Raw genomic sequence first — 26,565 nt, 5'->3', positions numbered from 1 at the left:
TTCATAGAAATGTTCCGAGCCAAACTTTGAAGATATCACTTTCAATTCCAGGAAAAATTGCACAATACTAGAATCTAGATTTCAAACAGTGTAGTTTTAATAGTCTTACATAAGTTCTGTTCATCATGTATGAGAACCTTTTTAATGGAGTTCAGCTCCATGACGTCAGAGCTCTATTATGTCCAGTTCATTCACCTTCTAAATAACGCGATTTTCATTTTTTATTCGTCTATAAACTACTCAGCTATTAATTAGAATCCTTCTTCTCTAGCATGAAACAATGAACGAAAATCATGCGATTACGTATTGGAAGAAACAATGAAACCGATTTCCGTTTCATTCACAGCAATGAAAATATTATTGTGAAATATTCTCCAAAATACATTTAAAACCTAATTATATATATATATAGGTCTAAAAATCTTACAGGAATTAAATTCTGAATCATTGAAAAGATGAAAAAGATAATTGTCTGGTTATTAAAACGATGCAAAAAAAATATTTTTCATATAAATAATTTCATTCATTTTCATATAAAAATATAAATATTTTTTCAGAAGTTACCTCAAAAATCTAAATTATTTTAATTAATTTAAATTTAAATTAAAATTTCATAGAAATCACTCTGAAATGCCCATTCATACTTCTCAAAATCTGAGCAAAATTTAGTAACTCGAGGTCATTTAGAGCGCGCCCACATTCATACATATCAATAGTAGAGATGGGATTCACATGAGAAATAAACCGAAATGACTAGGATATCACTGTGAAATACGATGTACATTAGAAGGTCCATTACACTAACAGCTCTGTTTTCAGCGAGGAAGCCTTGAGACTTTATTAGAAAATTTCACTTATACAACATACAAAAAACCTTGGAGGGGTATTAAAGAAAGCTTTAATATCTCTCACAATTTGAAGTTAACAAATTATTTTTGAGAAAATCATAAATATAATTATTATAAGATATTTAATTGAAGTTAAATACAACCAACATACTGAACGAAACATCTAATCGCCGAAGGCGGGTAATTGTCAATTAAATGAACACTCCAATCTATTATAATTTTAAAAATTGTAAACATTTATTGTAAATATATCAAAAAAATATTGGAAAAGAAAAGATATCTACATATAACAATTATAAATGAAATTATAAAATTTGTATGTATAAAAATAGTCCTTGCAATTAAATTTAATAAAAAAATTCGCTTAAATTTAATAAAGTAATCTTGTTTTTTAGAAGTTCTAACCACCACAACAAAAAAATGGAGTTTAATATTTAAGGAAATCAATCAAGTTATTCAGAATTTTATGGGAAAGAAATATACAATCAATATCTGTATTTGATTTCTAGCAATGAAAATTTTAAATTGTTCGCTAATATTAGGATGTATCTATAGAAAACGGTATTTAATCTTATACAATATCGATGTTTAAAACTAGGACAGCTAATGTAAGTAAGAATTTTTTTGTTCATCCTCAAAAATTCTATGAAGCTTCCAGTAAGATGGTTCTTTTTTTTTGTTTGTTTGTTTCATTTACTGCATTAGAATAAACTCAAAAAGGAAGCAAGTAACTAATTGTTTTCAGCTATATTACTTTTTTGGTGGTGAATCATAGACTAATTACTCTGACCCGTTCGAAGGCATACGGAAAAGAATGATTGGACTGCCGTGACAGCAACACTGCCGGGAACTGGGGTTGTTTCCTAAGGGCCATCACCGGCTACGGTACAACCCTTCCCTAAGAAGCACGTCCCATCATCGATGGGAACTAGCCACCCCAACATTTTGTATACCTACAAGGGTGGCGAGAACCAACCACCATGCCAAACGCTTCTCACTTTCAATTACGAGGTGCTCCCCCGTGGGACTTCCTGGTTATGAAAGCAGAAAATCTCGTTACATTAACAAAACTAATCATGATAAAACTGAATACTGAAATTCAAACAAAGGCATGAGAAATACCAGACTCATCTAACAAGTGAGATTGATTTTTTTTAAAGAATTTTGAAAATTACATTTATCACTCACATAAAGCAAAAAAAAAAAAAAGAAAAAAAAAACGTGTTTAAAATCTACATAACAAAAAATCTTAGAAAAGGTCACTCCATCAGCAGTTATTCTGAACATTTATAAACATATGAAATCAGCACGCAACTAGAAAGATACTTACGTCATAAAACAACCTGTCGCCAAACCTCAGCATTTCAGCAAAAGCATTCTGCAAACAGTGTAATATGCGATAAAACGTTAAGAACGAGATCATATTACCTGCGAAGATTGCAATAGCCAACAAACCCACAAAATGAGTGATGGGTATGGGTTCAATGCCCGACTTGTTGAAGCTATTCGCTAAAAAACAAATGTAGACAATATAGTCACCCAATACAATAAGAAATGATTGCAAAAGATTCCAGGCAACGAAACCCCAGCGAATACCAGATGTTCTGAAAATAAAAGAAAAAGTGAAACACTTTTACAAACTTTTATTTAACGTGACTTTTCCATATTTTTAACCAGAGGGAGTAGTCTTTCAAAAATTTTCACTCACAGTCCCTAATAAAGCTGTTAACCCAGAGAGCACCCTGCATGGTATTGACCTATTTTAATTATGATATATTCAACTTTGTCGTGAATTTACCATTTTTACTGAATGCATCGTGTCATTCTTGGCGAGTTTTTTTGGCGACCCATCTCTGACTTGTGTAAAAAGTATCCGAAAATCGAATTAGTATTTTTGACACGTTTTTCTCAACTGATTCAAACAAAAATTTGCTTAAAACTGCTTTTTGTAGTTACAAAATCCCATGCTAAATTTGATATTTTTAAGTCACTGCGTTTTTAAGTTTATCGCGTTTATTTGTTTCTGAAAATACAAACCAATAAGTAGTCAACCTCTTGTTGAATTTCTCTCTAAACTAGATACGTAATTACAATACAGTTGCTAAATTTATGTACTGAGTTTTATACATCTCTCTTCGTTTTGTAGTTGTCGTGTTAGCTTGTGCTCTAACAGCCGTACAGACAGACTTCCTCAGAACGGATTTTACAGAAAAGTTGACAGATGGCCAGATATTTTTTAATTGTATTAGTCGAACTAGAATTCTTCGAACGTATTTTGAAAAAAAAATCCGTTCGAAAAAATGCACAAATTTTGTGCAAACACTATATACTAAATTTCAACCCTTTAGCTCAAAGCTTTTTTGAGTTATATTTGTCACAGACAGACGTAATGTCAAAAATGTGTTTTCCAAACTCAAGAATTTAAGTTTAACATATATTCATTTAAATCTAGAGTAAAATTTTTTTTAACGATTGCAATACTTTTTCTACGTGAGGAAATAAAAATGGAACTTTATAATCAATTTTTAACGCACTATAGAGTTTTCAAATTAAGTATACTTGTAAATTAGTAAATTATGCAATATTTAAATATTTCAGAATATAATTATCATACTGCATTTTTTTTCTGCAATAGTATCACTATCTCATAGTGAATTTGAGAAAAAAATTTGTCTCAAAATTCACTGATGTTTGTGTTAATGAATTATAAAATAATTAAAATAAGAAAATTCCTTTTTTAGTACATTCACACAAGATCGCTTCTGAAATAATTTTTTTACTTAAATTTATTTTAAATCTAAGTTTGTTTGTTTTTAAAAAAAAGAAATCAATTTACATCGATGCTTCCTAAAAGAACTATTCACCACTGATGAACTTGACTCAATAGTTAAAGTTTTAACATCTCATTTGATATGCAGATGAATTTTATTTCAGTATCGAATGAATTTATGAATAATTAAAATATTTAGAATTTTAAAACATTTATCAAATTAAGGAAAGGATTTTTTAATACTATTTCTACTACGATTTCGTGTATTTTTATTTCTTATATTGAATAAAGGAAAATGAATGAATGTGTTCATGCTATTTTAAAATCTCATCTATGGAACAGAAAAATTCTCACAAATTCATATATATTGTTTGTAAACAACATACCATTGCATAGCAAGTAATATCGTCCTTTATTTCTGTTTTCCAAATATTAAAACTGGAGGAAATAATTGAATTTTTCGCAATTAGTAGCGAATATGGTATGATTTTTATTACATAGACATAGCATGTAGGTCTCATGTTCATACTAAATAGGAAAAGGGGAAAAAAAAAGAATCCCCCACAATCACTCATGTTTGCTTTTTTAATACTATTTCTACTACGATTTCGTGTATTTTTATTTCTTATATTGAATAAAGGAAAATGAATGAATGTGTTCATGCTATTTTAAAATCTCATCTATGGAACAGAAAAATTCTCACAAATTCATATATATTGTTTGTAAACAACATACCATTGCATAGCAAGTAATATCGTCCTTTATTTCTGTTTTCCAAATATTAAAACTGGAGGAAATAATTGAATTTTTCGCAATTAGTAGCGAATATGGTATGATTTTTATTACATAGACATAGCATGTAGGTCTCATGTTCATACTAAATAGGAAAAGGGGAAAAAAAAGAATCCCCCACAATCACTCATGTTTGCAAAAAATAAAAATCAGTTTTTTTATTCCATGATGAAATTTGGAAAACAGAGGTGTGTGGTTATTATCTTGTAAGTCGCAGTACATTGCACGTAAATTAACGAATGTAATTTTTTTTTCTATTATAGAGATGATATTTTAAAGCGACAGAAATATATTAAAGCATTTTTCAAGAATTTGTCTAATTTTATTGATGATATATATGTATATAAACATATGCATAACTGACTTGCAAAATTCGTAGCTGCAAATTCGTAAAATATCATAAATGAAAGAACGAATGCAAGAATTTTTCCTTCTTTTACCTTGGATAGCTATCCCTGTAAATTAATGTCGGTGCAAATAAAAAATATATCAGTTTTCCTACTTCTGGACAAGGAGGTGAGTTTGATTCCTCATCATCATCTGAAAAAAAATCTTAAACGTAGCTTTTTAATTTTTTAATATGAAAAAAAAACAGTACAAATAACAGTACTTATAAAAAGTAAAGAAAAAAGTAGAGATCATTAAAAGCTACCAAAATTGCGAAATTTCTTTAATAATTACTTTTAGGCATGATTATTTTAACTTCTTAACGTATATAAAACATTAAAAAATGATAAAATTAAAAAAAACTGGAAAGCTTTTCTAACATTAGGCATAATTGCTTGTTACGATTCATACGCAGTACTAAAGATTTAATTACTTTTAACCTGATAGTGATTGTTGGTTGCATATTCTCTGTATATTATTTGGTGCAGCATGCAAATTTAAAAATTATTCAAAACTCATGATAAGGCAAATTATTTGACCCTCAAAAATCAGATCTAGTATGTTTTTCGGTAGTACTCAGAAAGAGGTTTATCAAACTTTTAATTCTATTTTTAAATAAAAATTGATTAATAAATTTGTTTTTTTTTCCTAGGCAGCTTTGGCGCATGCTATAGCCAAAAAACCACTTTTACAATACTCTTAATTTCGAAAAGTTGATTTTTCAGTAATACCAATTTTAATTAACGAAGTAATTGCATAAAGTAAAGATGCTTAAAGTATTATCACAATACCATTGTTCGATTCTAGATTTATTTATTGTTTATTAATGGAAGGCTTTTTAATAAATCGCTATCAATATTTTAAATAAGTAAAAAAAAAAATTAACTGTCATATTCATACTGCGCATGATAAGAGCGGATTTACACTAAAGAAACTTTAACGTTTAGTTTGATTAAGTTGAATTTATTTTCTGTAGGTGTTTAAAATAAGTGCTTTTGCAGATTCTATCAAAAGAACATTATGTGCAATGACTACACTGAGAAAGGATCTCATTGTTTTGAATCGTAATTAGATGATTAGGAAAACCTCAGAGCCACACTCCACACTTTAATTCGAGAATGTCTTGAATATCGACGGCGAGTTTTACATAAAGCTAGCCAACACACACAGTGAATATTCAGAAAAATCGAGTCTCATATTTATAATCTTTTCTTCTCAAAGCCGAGATATCACAATAGGATTAAAAGTCTTGGGAATTCCTATAATCATCTTATTTGTAGTATTAAAATTTTCAGTGGGACACATTTTTGCTACTGAAATACTAAATAGTGCAATATTCGAACGCAATTAAGATTTGCGCACTGGGAAAGCAACTGAATGAATCATCGTCATCCTTGTAACCTGTAGTAAGTGAAATATTTTATCAAGATTTGACATTAAATATCAGCTATTGGTGTTCTAAGCAGATTTTTATCGAAAAACGCAGGTAGAAATGTGTAGCTAGTGTTACACATACATAAAGTAGAAATGACTGATTAAAAAGTGAAATCAAAATAGACATTGGTGATTCAATTCTTTATGATAAGTACTCTTAAAGGCAAGCATCAACAATATCAGAAGATTTATATTGCTTTGAATGAATTGATTCTGCTAGAGATCCTGAGCATTTCAAGCATATTTCCGGCAGCAACTGACATATTAGAAACTGGATTATCAATCTTGGATTAGACTGCGCTGGCTTGGGGAAAGGTTTAAGATCTGGATTCGTGGCAAAGAATTCCAGATGCAAGTGGACTTGGTTACGTTGAATCTGACATCGAGGACCGAACATCCTCCGAATACTATGGTGACATTTGGAGCAGGTAAGTACCAAATCTTTTAAGTATTCTGCATCCCAAATAACCCTCGTGATGCTCCTGTCAATACTCCTTCGTACAGTGGTTGGCGGGGTGGCCGGCTGTGTACACAAGAGGACCTCGTGATGCATTAAAAGAAAGCGTCAATATAACTTATTCAAACTAAATCTAACCAAACCTTATGTTATAAAAACTGAAATTTGAATTAATAATGCGAGACCTGTGGATTAGGAGAGGGCCACATTTTTTGCCAGTCTGTACTTTATTCTGATTTTCTTTTAAATCTTTTGATGTTAATGATGGTTGCACACGATAATTTATACATGAATTACAGTCGTATAGCTATTTTCTTATATCGTATATGCAATCTAACTTTATTAAAATTGTCATTCTAACGATAAACACCAGAAACGAAAATTTTCTTAATTTTTAACGGCATTGTATAATTTTATGGCTTTAGCAGGATTGAATCACGAAAAATACGAATCAATTGAGATTTCACAATACCTTCATGGAGCTTATACTTTAAAACTCTGGTAATGTTTTCTCGAACAAATGCATAACTCTTCATAAAAAGTCTAGACTGAAATGGAAGAAATACAAAACATATGTTAATATAGATATAAAGCGAAATAAAATATATATAAGTAAAAATTGATACAAAAAATGCTAATATTTTTCCTTTCCAATTTAATATCAATGACAATGAATGAAACGATGAAAATGAAATTTGCAGATAAAATATAAAAAAGATATTTCAAAACTATGAAAGATCAAATAATTTGAAAATCATAATTGTCTTAACTATATTTTTACTTGACAAAATGCTTTTTATCCAGGCATCAGTATGTTATAATAAGAAATAGATCTGTCTTATCAATCAATATCTGCTATCAACGCTGTAGTCTATGTTGCTCTATATTTTACGTCGTCATTATTGGCTTATCTTCATCAGATAGTTCCAAAATGTTGAATATTTCTTACTATACATCAAGGGATATAAACCATTTTTAATTGGACGTCAATAAACATTACGAGAATTAAAAATTTAGAGAGCATAAGGAAAATAAAGTTCGTTTTCCTTAGATTTCTAAAACATTTTTGAATGAATAAATGCATTATAAAAAGGCAGATGATATTATTAGCTTGTATTAAAAAACTGTGATGACTACGAATAATCTATCACTATATGTTCCAAAAAGACTTGTTTTGGATTAATTTGCATAACTTTTCCACTCTATTTCCAAGAATTTTTTTTTCGTCGTTCATGATTCTGCAAATTTTTTATCTAATTCAATTGCACAGACTTTCTCTTTTATTGAGCTAACGAAAATGAGAATTCGTTTTAAATTAAGAAAATATAAAACATTTTTCAACTCACTGGAATACAATCCCTTTCATCAAATGCTCTGTTTTGAAAATTATCTCTGCCAAAAGCATCTATTGTATTTCCAATACAATCTTTATTTTTATAAGACTTAGCATTCCTTTATAAATCAATGCTTTGTCATATATCATGTGCTGACTAACCACAGAATTTAGACCAATAAAAATGAAATGCCAACTTCTTTTACTTTCATTTTTCAACAGCTAAACAATACTGATGAAATCTTATATTTTTTCTTTTGGTTAAATTATTCTTTGCTTGTAGGCGAGAATTGGCCTTTGTCAAAAGTTTTGGCTCTATAATTTGCTTCCTACATATAAAACATAACTTTAAATCAAAGTCTTTGAAAAGCACTTTTTGATAGATATTACAGCTTGCATTCATTTTGCTCATATTGCTTCTTTTTCTATAACTTCTTACTTATGAAAGCATTTCCTTATTGAGTCTGTGCATTTTCAATCTTTTTTTATCTATCAATTGATAATCTATTAATAAAGTCATTAATACCTTGTTTATCAGGAGGTACATATTCACAGACACTAAGGAAATACTGATAATCTGGAAGCAAATCATCGAAAACTTCAGTGATGAGCATATGGTCACGTATATGTCCCGTAGATTGCTTTAGTTTTAAGTTCTAATTTCTTTTAAACTGGAAATACATTCCGGCATTTGTTTTCCATCGCAAGTAGCATTAAAAATCTTTTTGTAACATACACATACTCACTTTGGATTTGTGCTGATACAAAAAACATATTACTTTAGCAATATTACAGGTCCATTTTCATTCCAGCTAGCTGTGATATCTTATGAATTTAAATAACTTTTCTTGCATTCAGTTAGCTGTTTTATGTCTTCCTCTAAATCGTCATTTATTGCTGGAGCAGTTTTTTTAAATATTCTAAAATAATTCTTCGCTCTGTAAAATTACTTTTGCTTGGAATTTCCATAAATTTCAGTTCTGAGCTCCTTTAGAAAGCAATAATTCAGTACTATTACTTGATTCAATCTCACTATTGTTGTTTCAATCTTAAGTTCAACTATCTACTAAACCTAACGTTTTATTCCTCTGTTTAATTTCAACAAATTTATTTATAACTATAGCAGATATATGGTACCTGAATCCATTATCTGTTAAACTTTTAACCATTTTACTAGATAAGCGATTTTTACTGGATTTCAGATTTGTAAAAAAAACTACTTTCTTATAACCATAAATAATTAACTTGAAAAAGAAATTTATAATCTACAAACTATATACATAAATGTTTTTTTTTCTGATCTTGATATTTAAACTGGTTCCATGTAATAATTAATGACCCTTACAATTGAATATTGAACACTTGTAGTTTAGTTACCACATTATATTGCCTATTATGTACACTATCAGCGAAATAAAAATAAATAAGGCCTCCGAAGGCATAATTCAATTACTATCAAGTATCATATCAAGATACCACTGAGCTAAATAATACAGAAGCGAAAAAAGAATTCTTTAAAACCGCATAAAAATATGAAAAGAACTCGTATGCAATAATAATTCATTTACTCTCAATTGTTATTTTTATTGAATGGCAACACGTGGAACTCAAATATTGCGCGAAATGCTAATGCATAAGCCTGGTGTTTAATTAATAATTAAGTCCCGTAGGTCAACTTGGAAAAAAAAGTTTATTCAGTAAAATAAATAAATAGAAAACACACTAAAATTAGAAAAGTTGCACAGATCAATTTTCAGTTACAAACTTCAAGTTACGATAATTAGAAAGGTACTGAACTCTAGAATGATACAAAAATTATAGCTCTCCAATTGCAAACAAAATTATGATGATTCCTAAAATTTCCCAACTATTAATTCTAATTTATCATTTAGAATCAAGTTAATAAAAATTAATTCGAATTTTAAAATAGCTTTAAAAAAAATTCCATTTGGGATAATCCATCTGTGACCCATATTTCATCTCGATATACAATATAAAACGATCCAAGATTGCAAAGCGACGATTAAAACGAACATAAAGATAAACCAGATCTTTTATATATTTAGAATATCATCCCTAAATGGTTTTGCAATTTATTAATTAATAGATTTCTGATGTTTCACCGAATGAGAGAAGTATTAATTATAACATAACGTAAATGTAAGAGAAATAAAGACAACATTAAATTCTTATTTAACTTTTAACTTGTATACTCTATTAACTCTTATTTATGTATACTTGGTTTATAAAAAAGAATACAATACCGACCTGTTCCATTACTAACGCGCAAGATGATGCGGGTGGTATATTGCAGTCTATGATTATTTTTGGTGGAATTATCAGCAAAGCCGCTTCATACAAAACGAATAAAATGCAAAACATCAAATCATAAAGGCCTATAAAGAGATTAAAATATCCATTAATTTCATATCTACTCATGTTTATCCATTGTTTTTGTTTCATACGAAGTGAATAAAGTGCAAAATATTGAATCACAAAATCTATAAAGAGATTAAAGTATCCATCGTTATACATACAGAGCTCTAAATATTGAGCGATCATAAATTCTTTAATTCAGAAACGTTCTTTAATTTAATTTAAAATTAATTCTTTAATTTAAACGTAAGCCACTTTATACCAATTTTCCAGAAAAATGAAAAATAAAAATGGAAAAACTTTAATTCGTTGTTTGAGGATTTATATTCATATTAACCAGAATAAATTATAAAAAGTGTATTCTTAATAAATTTACCTAGTTATGACTTGATGTAATATCAGATTTTGTATACAAAATTGTTGTAACTGGAAAATCGTCTTTTTTAAATTACATTCCTTTGGTACTGAAAAGCAGAATTATAAAACACCTTTCAGGATTGAATAAAGGATGAGTAAATTATAGTACTGGTGTAAACTTGATATCTTCTTTGCGAAGAAATTGCGAGTTATTTCCTTTATATCAAATAATGAGTTTAAGAAAGTTAGATATGCGCTACATTGGTGATACGTAAAATATCCAATGGCTATTCAGTCTCAAATCTAGTGTTATGGGGCACGCATTTCAGACATTATTCCTCCAAGGATCTTGTAGCGAATGCCTATCATCTTTCCATATGAATCTGTAAACTACAGTCTCCGTCGAGGCTGTGTGTGACGTAATGGCGCGCTGCACATCATCCGGGTATTGACACGCACGATGCTTCTAAAAAGCTATTCTCTCCGTTTTCTTCGGAATGTTCGCGCACTCGCCTCGGTGAAGCTTGTAGTGAATCAAAATTATTTGTTTCATTTCTTAAGTTTAAAAGTAAATAAAATTATTTTTCTAACATGTTGCAATAATTGGAGTCAACCACAACTGCACGTAACCCTAATTACGACATCCTCAAAGCTTATTCATTTTTGGTCTTAAAAGAAATTCATAATTCAAGAGGTTATACTCTGAATTAGATGACACATTTTTTAGGAGGGAGGATATGGTCATTTCCATTCACATGACAACTGAGAAATTTAAAGTCACATTCAGGCGTTCTTTTTTAAATCTTTTAAATGAATTGCTATTTTAACTGAATCCTTTAACGACGTATCATGCATTAAATACAGAATTTACGTTCTTTAATTCTGTATACGCTTATTTAAAATTAATAAAAATATTAATTTAAAAAACAAAAATCAATTAAATTCTCTTAAGAATATGAGATGCTCTTTTCTTTTTTGAAGCAATAGCAATAGAAGTAAAAAATAAAACGTAGCATTTAATTGAAAGCTAGAATAAATTTATGGTTAAATACAGATTTAAAAATGAGAAATTCCCTAAGATTACTATGCTACCCTATCGGTTTAATTCCACCAGGAATTAAAACCGGTAGGGTAGCAAAAAACTGTTTATTCTATTCATTCATTAAAAACAAAATATTAAAAAAAATCTGCACTGTTATGTTTTTGCATTCAACTTTTAAATAATTTCAATAAAAGCGTTATCAAATTGCATGAGTACATAACCAATAACTGAGATTTTCAGCTTTTTTCAAAATAACGACCCGTTTTGAAACTATATTGGAGCTCTTTTAGGATTCAACTTTCAATTTAGAACGCGATTAAAAAATGCAGGTGAAAAGTGAACCACCATATCCTCTTCAAACCTCCGTCCAACTCTAGCAGGAGGATGCTCAATGGATTTGCCATACAACAGACCAGCGTTCAATCGAATCTCTATCCAGCAACCTTTTCAATCTTTAAGCCAAATATGACTCTTGCGCCAAATAAACTACAGAAAAACCACAACAATCAATCTTTAAACTGAACTCTTGGCCATAAACGACGATTCGGTATGAAGGAAATATTGGAATGTAATTTAGTTAGTTTTTCCAGAGTTTATTTATTTATTTTTATAATTTCAAAGAAAAATTTATTTTTGTCATGGAAAGTTCACACATAACAACAACAACAACAAAAAAATACACTAAAAAATCCAAGTAGAATTTAAAGGATTAAAAAAAATCCAATTAGAATTTTAGGGAATTAAAAAAAATTCAAATAGAATAGGGAAAGCTTTAGAGAGAAATACAGCGCATCTTGGCATACAAATCCTGTAAAGATGAATGAAGTAGCATAAGTATATTTGCTGAATCAAGTCCTAAAAATGATTTATTCAAATGATCATTTTTGGAAAGATGTACTTGAAGTCTGAGTCTGAATTTTGTAGTGCTAACATGGTCTTTTGCATTTCTTTATACACAAAGCGAGACTAACTGGAAGGAATAAGTTTTAGTTATGGTATTTGAGATCATTTTAAAGACCTGAATCTCATAACTAAAAATAAATATCTTAAGGTTCTCTAAAGTCTTATTTGATTAGTTAAAAATTACTTCCAAAAGCAAAATATAAAATGTAAATCACAGTTCAAAGAAATTAGTGCGTTTTAATATTAAAAATATGACACCAAAGTATCTGGAAATTTAAATTTCATATTTCATAAAAATTATGTCTAAATGTTCCGAGCAGAAAACACATTCAGCTCTCGATTCTACCAGTTTCACAAGCATATGAAAAATTCTATCATCATATGAAGCCTTTGTCTTTTGTGCACAACGTTCTCTTTCGTTATAGAAATTTTAAATATAAGATCTTAATCACAAAATAATTAAATTATATATTTTCTAAGGAACTATATAACAATCAGTTTTTCCATTTGCAACTTAACACTAAACTTTGAATTTGAAAGTCATAAAATATGCTGATTTTTTCCTTTTAAATGTAACATGCTTTGAAAAATGATCAAAGATCTAGCAAAGCAACACTGACTTCAAAATTAAATATGTTTATTTCAAAATGTTTTTGAACATTTTGGAAAATATTTCTTTTTAGAAAGCTTAAAAATATAAAATAATAACGAAAATACAAATTAACTTTTTATAAAGAGGATGAATAGTATCACTTGAATCATATGAATATTATCTTACTATCATCATATCTTTCACTTGAGACAACACAAATCATTTCATTTCTACTTTATCCCATATTTTTCTGGACTATTCATTATTTCAATGGCATATTTATTTAAGATACCCAAAAATACTTAATACTTACCCTTCTTCTTCGCAAATGCTCTAGAAGAAGCCCAGAATCGAAAGACAGGATGTAAAAAGAAAACAATCGATAAGTTGATGCCAATCCATACGGCAGTAACAATGTGAAACTGACCAAATGACCATGAAACCAATGCTAAATCTCTTGTTAACCTAAAATTTAAATCACAATAAAATAAAATAACGAATAGAATGCAACAATTATTCATAAAATCATTATTTAAATTAAAAAAAAACTTTATTTGAATTGGATTATGGACTTAAAAAACTAAGGGATATATTCGATCATGTTGCGTAAATAATTTTTAAGTATCAACTATTTTTAAAATATATTTTTGTATTAAGGTAGTTGGGTCGACCTAAAAGCCTCAATGGGAGTAAAGGTTTATATAAAAAAACAAATGAAAAATTAAAACATAGTTCAATTTAGCTTTGTTCGAATAATGTTACTATAAGAAATTATTTGGAACAGATTTCTCAATTTTTAGCAAATAAAAGAACAAATGAAAAATTAAAAAATAGTTCAATTTAGTTTTGTTCGCATAATGCTACTACAAGATATTATTTGGAACAGATTTCTCAATTTTGAACCATGATCAAATGAATAAAAAGGAGCAAAATATGTAATTTTAAAGGTGGAAATATGTTTAACTATAAACAATTTACTAACATATTTTTAAAATAAGATTAAATTTAATTATAATTATAAAAACTGCACCTGACTGGAACACAAATATCTTCTTGAAGTGGAATAGCACAGAAAATAGTTATAATGCAGTTATAATAAATAGTATTCCTCAAAAGCTAGACTGAGAAGAAGGCAAAACATGAACACACTATTTCAATTAAAAATTTCAAATGTTTATCCAAAGAGAACATAAAAAAATGTGGTTATGTGATTTTAGAAAATAATTCGAGAAAGAAATAAAAAAAATGATATAGAACATATGACATTGTATTAATGTAATATGTTTTATAAAAAGTTAATTATGTATATTATTGTGCTTAAATATAAATAATCAACAATAAAATCTGCGTTCAGTGAATTTATTTCGTCAACTCTGTACAGTTAAAATGTTTAGATTATCCAAATATCATAATAAAATTCACATAAAAATTTGCGTCACAAAAGTGTAAAAATCCATCACATATATGAAGACATAAAATAAAGTATATGTCATAAAGAGTGAAGAAATATGAGCGAATAGAAATTTTCATCAAATCAGTAAAAATAAAAAAGGGATTATTCCAAATATTTTAAATAAATGGAAGCAGAGTAATAAAAAAGAAGAAAAAAAAAACGATTAAAATTCAATTTATAAGAATTTATCGTCCAATTAATAATAGAAAAAATATTGTCAATGAACGAATAAAATAATGCAAATGATAATTTGCCCTGAACAAAAGGGAGGAAAATATGGATATCATGCTGTATAGTTTTCTTTAAATTGTTAATCAGTGAATACCTTTCAAAATTGAATTAGGTTTATAACAATATTAAAATTTTTACATGCGGATTATCATCATTAGGCTTTATATGATATTTAAAAGTAAAAACCTTTATTATAAATTGATCAGTGATCCAGTTTAAATTTGTGCATATCATAAATGATCAACTGGCGCATTTCTATATTCTGCGGCATGATTCAGATCACATTGTTTACTGATTTTCAACCCTCCTTTGTATGTTTTTTTTTGTGAAATAAATCAGGATAATTCCTGCTCTAGATTAAAGGAAATCTTCAATGTCCCTCTCTTCTAAATTCCTCCACTCATTATCGTATTTATTAGGAAAAAAGAAAAGAAAAGAAAAAGAAATCAGATGTGTTATAAAAAATATTCAAGAAATAGAAAGTTTCTTCCAACCACAACAAGCAGCGAAATGACAAATTCAAACCTCCTATAATGATTGTGACATTTAATTTCTTTGACAGCTACGTTCCTTATTACACAATAGTTGTGAAAAAAGTCAATAAATTTACAGTACACCTGTTTTCAGTACATTTTTTGTTCACTAGATGTTATGATGGAAATTTCTATCATCATGCAAAGAAGGGTTAAGTAATGGTATGCTTACGTATTGTGGTTAATAAACAAGTCTATGGTAGGCGAATAAAATAAAAGAATTGTATGTTTATATATACATTTTTTTCAAATGAAGATTACAGCATAGTAACTTCTAGAAACTGAATGCAAACGGAATCTAAGAAAGAAAAAAAAAATCTGGTACTTACCGTTCGACATTAAAGTAATAGAAGATAGCGATGTGCAGGTACAGGAATACAAAAAAAGCAAGAATTAAGTTGTATAAAGAGCGTACGTTAGGACTTCTCCAAAGATTTCTGAATAGAAACGGAAAATCAATAATAATAATAATAAAAACTTTTTTTAAATGCTTAATATTTTTAATTTTTGACATTTAAGCATAAAATCAGTTAGAGATTCTTAAGAATTTCTTGATACATTTTATTCGAAATCAAAATTATTTAAAATTGCATACTTTGAAAAAACCATGTTTAAATTTCAGGTGGTATCAACATGCTTGCAATTTTATTTCTTCGTATGCGCAAGTGCATATATAGACATTTTTATTAAAAATTAAACGACACTAAGATTCTCTAAAAATTTGCCATTTTAGATATCGCCGAATTCAAAATAAATCTAATGAAACTATTCATTGAAGCTACTTTTATTAATATGCTTAAACTCAGAATAACTTTAATTTTAATTTTTCTACTCTTTCAATTAATCTTTAATTTATAATTAAAATTATCGTGTAATACGGTAATTATTTTTCTGAAATTATTTACAACGCAAAATTAAATTTATCAAGCCACATACTCCGAATTTTAACACACATTTAAATTCTAGTCAAATTTAGTTAAATTGATTGATAAAATAATAAATTAAGTTTTGAAATATTAGAATATTGCTTTTTTATCGAAAGTACGCAGGTATAAAAATTTTCTAATTTCCAGCATATCAAATGCATGTTAAAATGGAATAACAATCGTCAGTCCTTCTGAACATGAAATAAATCAAATTTAAATTGAATAAAAATTCGTTTTTGAAACTATTTCTGCAGACATTTTCGTATTTGTAAAATAGCATATGTTTTATCGTGTACTATAAATGAGAATTAAGAAAATAATATAAACACAACGAAACTGCATGCATCCATAAAATATATATTATGATTTTGCAGGAATTTCGTAAAAGAAAAAAGTCCCTGTTTTGAAACCTGACTCAGTCTTCTTTACTCTGTTATGAAGTTAGGATAACTGAGCGATATTCACAATTTTTTTAAAATCTCTATTGACACTCACGTTAAATAAAAAACATCGCAAATATTTTCAATTATCGCAGTTAATTAGCTTCGAAATGACCTCGAATTCAGTAAAAAATGGGAAAAAAATTGCAAAGGAATACAGAATACAATTTAAAGATAAAATAAAACTTATTATTCTGGAGCATATCGTAACATACAAGAATAGAAAAACTGTCCACAACTTGTAGGGCATTTCAAAATTCTTCTATGTATTCGAAGAATATTTGAGAATAATTATTCAGAAATGTAAAGAAAGATCTATTATTCTTTAGAAACATAAATTAGTAATAAACAACATTTAAAATGAAACATTGAATCAAGCCACCATCAAAAAGATTTGAACCATGGTTAATCACATCGAGTTCAATATTCAACTAAGACAAGATGGCTGGTGACTTATAAACAAATCTAGGAATCGTGAGCTTTCATTTGAAATTATATATATTAAGTGGTTGTAGTCAAGGAACTATTCTTTGGTTTTCCTCGTAATTTTAAATATTTTGAAACAATAGTATTTATTAAACTTAAAAGTTATCAGAATTAATGATACTTTAGCAAAAATATTTAATGGCATGGCATCTAAAATAAAACATCATTTTCATGGTTATCTGAATGGAGAAAAATATATTTAAATTAAAGTAATAATCTTATGACTTACGTTAAAGTTGAATTTCTTAAAACAAATTCTTTTCTTCGTAATTCCCTCAGAGCTTCAGAATATCTGAAAAATATTTTAGATGAATAAATGTGGATGGAAAACTACAGGCTGAATATGGCGTCGTTCCCTGGTTATGAAAATTCATTCAGCAAAAAAATATATTTAAACAAACAACTATTTTTTGTAAATTATTAATAATTTTATAGGCTGATTGTCAGTTAATTGCAACATAATTTTTATTGCTAGTGTAAAAGTGAAACTCTGCCACATATCTTTCGTTACGCAATAAATTTCTTAGCGCTATATACTTTTATCTATGGAACTACCTATGGATTCTCTAATTCTCACACTCGACTTGCATTTTTACCCCTTCCGACGCCATGAAAGGATGATTTATAAGAACAAATCCAATTTAAGTGATTATTGTCGTCACTTATTCCACCGAGAATCTCAATTTCAAATTCTTGTCTCAGGAACAATGTTTGAAAAGTCTGAAAAGTTTGTTCTGTATAGGCATACAATTCAGGTCTCCTTGAAACGTTTCTGTCCTAGATGCCTGACATGTTTCCCTTGGTGCAATACGAATTCATTTTGCAGAAATGCGCTAAAAAATAATAAACGAGATACAGAAATGTATTACTTCTTTTAACCTGCCACTTGTTGGAAAGTCATCAACAGAACCAGATTTTTAAACTTATTTAATCAATTTTTGATATTAGCTGTTTAAAATAGAGTTCACGACTCATTCCAGTTCTATAGAAATGGCTAATTTCTTTCATGAAACCATATCGTGCTTTATGTCTCACTAATGAAATTTCTTGAAGAATTAATTTTCGATTTAATGCTTTTTGCTCGGCATTTCTATGAAGAGACATTGCCTACAGATGGCGCTACTAATTTATCGTTTTGTTTCCTAATTAAGACCTTCATATAGCGGTACTAGTTCACTGCTTGGTTTCTTACTTTTAATTAATTAATTTCGCCTCTCAGAGAATCACTTATCGTTGGAATTTTAGAACTTTTTATGTTTTTAAATCACATTTGTGTAATACAACTTATATTTATTCTTTTAACCTTTTGTATACTTTATATCCGCATTTTTACGACTTTAACTGCATGTTATGACCTGTAAATGCCTCTAAAAGAAAATGTAAATATGTGGTAAATATTAAAATATATTTTAAAATCAAGCTACATTATATTCATTGGATTTTACCAAACATGCAACAGCTTTAAAAATATTGCAGTATTCTGTTTGTATGACGGATTTGAATGTTTGAGGTACTTAGTTGGTTTTGAAATGATACCGATTCCCTTTACAGTATTATAATCCTCGTCAAATAAGGCAAAAGAGAACAATAGTGTATTTCACATATAGTATATTAATAAGAGATATAATTACTGTTTTGAGACATAGGAAAAAACCTTATCTGTGATTGAAAGATTTGATGCTGTAGAATTAATATGTATTGAATTTTTAAATAATTTTGTTGTCATCCTGTAACTCATTTATTTTGCCAAAAATATGCTAATTGAAATCATGTATTGTTTTTACTAAAAAATTTAATGCAGAAAATGTTAAGAAAAATTGACTTTTAATACTATTTACATTATGAATCTGACAGCAAGGCATTTAATTATATATTAAATGTCTATTAAAGTTTTAAAATTTAAGTTTGATCAGATTTTAAAGATTTACCTTAAGCTGAAATTAATCAGAGATAAAATATTTCATGAAAAGATAGAAATAGAATACAATTATAGACATTCATAGTTGTTAGTTATCGTTATCAATAATTTCTTTAAAGTTTTGCCAGAAAATATCTCTACATTTCTTGCATCCTTAAACTAAAAATAATAGTAAATATTCCTTAAAATTCACTAAATTGCATCAATTAGGTGCATCATTATAAATATACCCACATTAAATCTATCGAGTCAGAAAATTACAGCGTGAAGTTTGGCTTGCAATGATAAGGACTGTTATTGCTTTCGCCTGACCCTTGATAGAGTGGAGTTCGCTGAAGACACGGAACTATAATACTAAAACGTTTTTGAGACACTTTGTATACTAAAAAGATATTGAGAGGAAAAGCACGAAGGACATAAAAATTCACAAGGAAAAGCGATATAAATAGAAATAAAAATGCAAACAAAATATGATAAATGTAAAATTTATTTATTAATGGGAGATTTCTAGATTAACATTGTCTATTTCGTTCTTTGCATTTTAGAGGCATTTTTCTTCACTATTAATGAACTATAAAAATCCGGCATATTACAAGATATTAAATCAAAAAGAAAGTATCTAAACGCTCCATTGATATTATAAGTCACTAAAACATACATAATATTACATTATAACGAAATAATGTAGCAAAAAATGCTCCAATTTCTAATTACATTTTAAAATACATCTCCGCTTTTTTAAGAATTAACTTATTTCTTACATGTGTTTTGAAAATTTTTTCAAAATTCAGATGTATAAAAAGTTTTGATTTTCTTGGAGACAAAATTGTGTTGAATAAATATAAAAATAATTTTCTGTTTTAAGAGCCATAAAAAAAAACTAAAAATAATAAAAATGCTTACTTGGGTAACGATGGCTTATTTATAAAATCGTTTTGAGGTTTTTTATGTTTTAATTCAAGTTCCACGATTATTCTATTATGGCCTTTCTGGAGCTTGGCGTCGACATCATCCAAAATATCACTACTCGGATCCTAATAAAGCAATGTATATATTAAGAATATTCAAATGAAAAAAAAAAATCAATTTTTCATTCAATAAATGAAATTGACAGAATATCTCTCTCTATCTATCTCCTCGTCATCTGACCGCGGTTCAAAATGACGAGGTCCGACCCAAAGTAACCCTAGTGTTGCTTTACAACGGGACGTTAATATAACTAAACTAAGATCCGAACTAGAAGAGACAGCATTCCTTCAATGCATTATAATGGAACAGGAGACAGTGGAAGCGAACAGTAATGGCACCCATTTATTGACATTCAGTAGATGAGAATTAAAAAAATAAACGCAAACAACAAATCTGGATTTATCTCTTTTATACCAATGAGAAGCCAACCACGTAAATACTCTCCAGTTTGACTCGATGCCATTCGCATTCATGGAGCAAATGCAAGTAAAAAGAAGTTGCAAAAGAATTTTAAAAAGTTTTAGAATCACTAATGTATGCATATTCTGCAAATAAGACCGCTGGCCGGAATTAGTTTTTTCAAAAGAATATGAAACATCTCGGTACATTGAAAGTTTCGAACCATAAAAAGAGCATAGAAACAAAGATTTCAGAAAAACATCAGGAATAATTCAGTGTATTTTTTATTAATATAAAAAGGCCTTGAGAAACTAGCGCATTGTTGAAATATTTAATGATATTTAAAAGGAATTTATAGTGCAGGATATTATTTTACATATTTATTGATCATTATAAGGGAATATTATGTAAACAAAATTGAACTTATGCTACTTGCATGCCATCCAGTTTGTTGAAAGCACCAAAACTACTAACAAGATTTGTAAAGAATCTGAAAAATGACTATTGCCTAAAATTACTCTCCACCGATAGCTTCCGTATTTCCGAAACGGAAATTTTCAGATAAAACTTTTAATTCGAGTCATTCCACCTCAAACAGAAAAGATATATTTTTAAAGAATAAATTTGAAAATTTTTAATCAATTAGAAAACACTCATGAAATATTCCTCAGTCCAGAAAGTATAGTAATTAATTGATTCATTTACCTGCAGCATTTGCCTTAGTTCCCAAGGCTCTATATCTCGAGCCTTCTTTCCGATCTCCACCCTGCTAGACATGATCCTCAACCCTCTACTCTTGAACACCAACCCTGAATGTGATAAATTTCATACAGAACGATCAACATAAAAGCAAATACAAGAAGTGCACAACAGGTGCGAGCTCGACGGCAGTAAGCAAACAATTTTAGACAGAACACGTGTCCGGTTAAAATCCTTTTCACTACGAAACAATCGTCTGCTCCTAAATAGCAAATATCTGTGTTTAGTTTTACGTTTATTCCTTTCAGTAATTATAATAAAGCTAAGGTCCTATGTTTTGATTTTGTTATTTGCATTTTCAAATAAATATGCATTAAAAATTTATAAGGCATATTTTTTGCAACTTGAGCAATTTATTATTCAATGATAAAAGATTTTGAATAGATGATAATGGCAATTGCAAATATCACTGCATTCCCAGATTTTCAAAACTTTAAAGCTTAATATTAAAAGACCCCTTTAAATAAGCAATTTCAAAACAATCACATAGTTCTTATCTGGATATAAATGCCTTTTTGGCAATTAAGATGCGATGTTATTTCCAAACACTTTTGTGAACAAACTAAAATTAAATCAACGCCAAGGAAGAGAGATACAAATTTAACTACGAGATTGATGAAACAGAACAATACTTAAAAGATGCAAATCAACGTTCCCATTTATTTTTTTGATTTAAAAAAAAATTAGATTCTATGTGTGTGTGTGGGGGGGGGTATCTATCAAACAATACGTTTCGTAGTCTTTCGATCGGAATAATGTTATTAAAAGAAGATCCCATCACCTTCATCTCTTTTTTTTTTTTTTTAAGAAAGAAAGTTTTGATTACTTATTCATTTGCAAGCCTGCTTGCTTTTATGAATGTATGAAGCTACACTGAGGAAGTGTTTTCTACTCACCAACAAATCCTCTCAAGTTTTAGTATTTTTCTACAATGGAGAACAAAGAGAATGAATTATTGATTACAATTTATGGAAGCAAAACACAAAATTTGTGTTCTTATAAAGCTTACCATGTAATGAAATGCAATGCAATTTTGCTTTTTAAATGGAATAAATATATAAAATTTTGTTTTACAGATCAAATTTCTTTTAACATTGGAGATAATAATTTAGAAATCACTATATTAATATATTGTTATTCATAAGAACACAAAATTCTTTTCATAAATGCATAAAATTATAAATAATGGCGCTCATACCGATTTCGGGATTATTTTTATTTTAATCCATGGAAATTTCTATTCTAAGCTTTACAAGAGACTTAAATTTTTATGCTAATATATATATATATATATATATAAATATATATGTATGTATGTATGTAATGATATCTAGTTGAAACATGATTTCCTAATTTTATTTTCATTCAGCCCATCTTATTTTTCTTCCGAAACATTCTCTTGCATCCTGATTTAATTCTTACTTTTTGTTTTGTTTATTGAATTATAACACATTCGAAGTAAAACTGCCGATTCCATAACAACGAAGGGATAAAAATATTAAAATTCTTTTCAAAACACTCCTTTCCAAGTCTGCTCGTGTCCAAAAAATCCCTACCAAAATCTCATAGTAAAATCAATGAACAGAAAAATTTTGCTCTTATGTCGCGATGTAGATAGACGAATTTCTATCACATTTTCGATGTCCATAATACAACTCTCGTGGTAAAATAAATCAAAGTTAAAATTTCAAATATACGTATATATATTCTTATAATTAAATGAACGTAAATTGATATGTAGGAACCTGACCAAATGATAATTTTATCTTAACATTTTAGCTTTTGAAGTTGCAAAATAGTTACACACATATAAATATTCCAAAATTCGAAGTGAATACGGTACTGAAAATTAAATCGATCCCTCCCCCCCCCCCTACCGATCAAGACAGAACATAAAAATTAATGCAACATCAGAAATTACCTTTTTACATGATATATACCTAGCCTCTGTTTTTATCGACTCTGAATCAATTAACGAATAAATGATCGAGGAAAATTCAGCTGGAAGTAATGGAAGACATTTTCCATTTTATCACTTCAGGTTATTTAGCATTTAGATGGTAATAAAAGAGAAAATGCAGAACTCCAAAGAGCGAATTCTACGCTATGAACGGATGACTCAAACCTCGTATTGAATATTAACTTCGAACCTCCATTACATCTAACTTTAAATTAAATTATCTAAATGCAGTTTTAATGGTCATTCAAACTGTCCATAAAGAGAAATTATTCAATTCTCCAAGTTTTTAATTAATTGAATTACCAGCTTATCGCAGAAAAATCCACATAAATACGGAAGCCTGGTTAGCAAACTGGATGTCAACTGAAAGACGAATCGGCTCCAACAGAAATTCAAGAATGTGTTACAATTTAAATTAAAGTTCTAAATTATTCCTTTTTTTCCCCACCTTGCAGTTTTACTTGGAACGTATATTAATTTCGCGCGATAAGGAAAAGTAATGCACACAATTTCGAATTTCTGCCGATTCTTAACATTCCAGCGGGAGCGCGTATAACAGAATTTATAATAAAGTATAATTTCATTTAACTTTTAACCTTAGGGCAGTAAGAAATCACAATTTCGACTATTCTTCCTGCCTTTAATTGAAGTTTAGAATTCGAGAATTTAAAAAAAAGTTTTATATTACATATACACACGACCCTTAAATCAAGTTCGTGCTCAAGTAGTGCAGTAATTTTTTAAAAATTTACTTACAATCAATTGCCATATTATTCTAAAAGATCTGCGATTACTGCCAAGTGATTTTATAGATGGTATATTTTGAACTATTTATAAAATGACCTTAAACAGATTAATTAAAAAGAAAAGCACAACCAAGCTTCGAATAAGTAAACGATGTACCAGCAAAGAGAAAAAGTGCAAACCTCCAAAAATGACTCGAATAAAAAAGTTTAGCTACGAGTTTTCCCAGAATTTTATGTTTTGAGCATTCGAAACGCATTTACTTGAATTGCAATAAATTGAATACTGAAATCCAATCTTGACCCTTTATCATATCTAAATGTTAATCGTTTTCTTATTCCCATAGCCGTTATTTTGCTAATGAGAATATTTGAAATTTAGCAAACCCGAACTTTTTCTAAAAAAATTCTCCTTCTAATGATTTTTACTACAAGAGACCACATTCCGTTACTATACCGTCGGTCATTTAGGATATATGGAATATATTTGAAAATTCAAATATTTTCAGATTATTTTATTACATTGTTTCCGTCCTTTTTAATAAATTATTAAACTTAACCTTACTACAACCTACAGTTGATGATCAAACCAGTTAAATCTTACAAGTTTATGTGCCAAACGCTCCGCTCCTTTCTTGTTGGTATAGATGACGCCTAACTGAGAGAAAAAGTTACCATTTCATTTCTTAAGTCAAGAATCGAAAGATAAGTTGCTATAATATTATAATATATAACTTTAAACATCTTAATGAATATTATTTTTTATTATTGATCACTGTTTTTAGCGAAGCTTCTTTTATTTATGTCTCCCTTGCCACGAGCGAAGGAAGCGATTAGTTTTACCAATATTTTCGATGATATCGTAATTATTTTTTCAATTTAACAAACTAGTTAAAATTTAAATCGCTGAATTAAAGAAACTGCCTCTAATTCACGGGATATTATATAATTGAGTAGTAACTAATTAAAAGTTGAAATTTCATTTTTTCCCACTTGTTTGATGCTTGTCACGCATCTTATTCCTACCCAGTTCCAGTTATTCTAATAATTTAAAAGGCGACTGCTTTTAGCATACAGTTCCGGATTTTCTGATATTTACTGAGCAGGCTACAAGGTTGATAACGGCTCGAAAATTCGTCAACATTCAAAAACATTATTTTTTCGACTGTCATTTAAAGTAACGTTGCCCGAAATGTAGAGATCTTTGTGCATTATTGCTTTTAAAACTTTACCGGGAATTTTCGCAAAATAACAAAATTAAAATCTGGAAACGATCCTATTCGAGATCAAGGAGTCATATTTCTCATTTTATGGGAGCAAACTTGACGACATACGCGTAAAGTTTCGGTCATCAAATATTAAAACAATACAGGGATGTGAATAAAGAATTCGTCGTACACCAGAGAACATGCTTTAAAAGGGATAAAGAACAATTAAACTCGCTTTACGATATTTAAATATAAATCTATTACTTAAATCCATTTTAAACGACCATTTAAACTAACAAAAAAAGGCCTGATTTTATCAGCGCGGGGAGCTCACATTATTTGTATGATTTTAATAAGACTAAGTATTTGGGCCTTTCATACTACTTCATTGCGACTTTGGAGAGCTCAATTAAAAAAATTTACAGAAAACAAATTACGTTTTTTTGAAAAAGAGATTTCAATGATTTGATTTGCAAGAGGAGAGTCTTATTTAAAACGACACGCCCAATTAAGCATTAATATCAAAGATGCATAACTCTAGTCGCTTTGGCGCAGATAAAATTTTGAATTTCCACGAGAGAGATTAAACGTCAACCGGTTTGTACTTTCAGAAGCATGTAAAAGTGCTAATTCAAAAATGCAACCTTTTAAATATATTTAATTTTTCTACGTTTTAATTTTAACTGCAATTTTGATTTCAAGCGTTTGGCAAGAAGGCGAATATAAAAAACAAATGCACCATTATTAAGAGTTTGGGGTTAGTTTTTTAGAGATGGTTTCTATAACATTTTTTCACTTAACATATGTAAATTACCAACATCAGCGCAAATGCCTGTCTAAGCTACCTTTACTGACGATAGTTTTTAGAATACAGTTATGATATCGATGATATGAAATAAGTTTGTTGATAGCGAATCAAAAACTGTACATATCATATTTCCATTTTCGTTCAAACTAGGAATTTTGTGAAATAAAAAAACTATCCGAAAGTACCTGGTATAAATATTAAATACAACAATGCTCAAATAGCGAAGTGAAAATATTAATCGCATTTCACTTCTGTTCTTCAGGGATAATAATTAGAATTTATACTGTTTAAATTCAATTATTATGTTTAAATAAAATCCCTCTACTCCAATCTCATTTAAATGACAATTTAAAATAAGAATATAAGGCTTGATTTTGATAATTATTTAAATTTTTCTAAACTTAAGATAAAACCTATATATATTATATATATACTCCCTAT

General features: G+C 28.6%; 1 protein-coding gene across 1 annotated transcript; it reads right to left on the bottom strand.

Moving 5' to 3' along the window:
• Nucleotides 1-1,763: 1,763 nt before the first annotated feature.
• LOC129981398 (sterol O-acyltransferase 1-like) lies at nucleotides 1,764-21,456 on the bottom strand. Its single transcript, XM_056092230.1, has 10 exons — nucleotides 21,352-21,456; nucleotides 20,182-20,312; nucleotides 17,590-17,652; nucleotides 15,838-15,945; nucleotides 13,605-13,756; nucleotides 10,290-10,417; nucleotides 7,161-7,236; nucleotides 4,851-4,950; nucleotides 2,277-2,452; nucleotides 1,764-1,879 (listed from the first exon to the last, which is right to left on the bottom strand). Exons 1-10 carry the CDS (start codon nucleotides 21,421-21,423, stop codon nucleotides 1,764-1,766), a joined length of 1,122 nt encoding a protein of 373 aa, XP_055948205.1. The 5' UTR covers nucleotides 21,424-21,456.
• Between the last annotated feature and the right edge of the window lie 5,109 nt (nucleotides 21,457-26,565).

This window comes from Argiope bruennichi, chromosome 8, assembly GCF_947563725.1.
Source record: "Argiope bruennichi chromosome 8, qqArgBrue1.1, whole genome shotgun sequence".
Taxonomy (NCBI): domain Eukaryota; kingdom Metazoa; phylum Arthropoda; class Arachnida; order Araneae; family Araneidae; genus Argiope; species Argiope bruennichi.
This window is presented reverse-complemented; position numbering and strand designations above follow the sequence as displayed.

Coding starts and splice junctions, on each gene's coding strand:
- LOC129981398 (XM_056092230.1), bottom strand. CDS start 21,423: ATGTCTAGCAGGGTGGAGATCGGAAAGAAGGCTCGAGATATAGAGCCT. Junction 4,951..7,160: donor AAAGTATAAGCTCCATGAAG/GTATTGTGAAAT, acceptor ATTTTTTTTCAG/ATGATGATGAGGAATCAAAC. Junction 2,453..4,850: donor TACAGGGATAGCTATCCAAG/GTAAAAGAAGGA, acceptor TTTTATTTTCAG/AACATCTGGTATTCGCTGGG.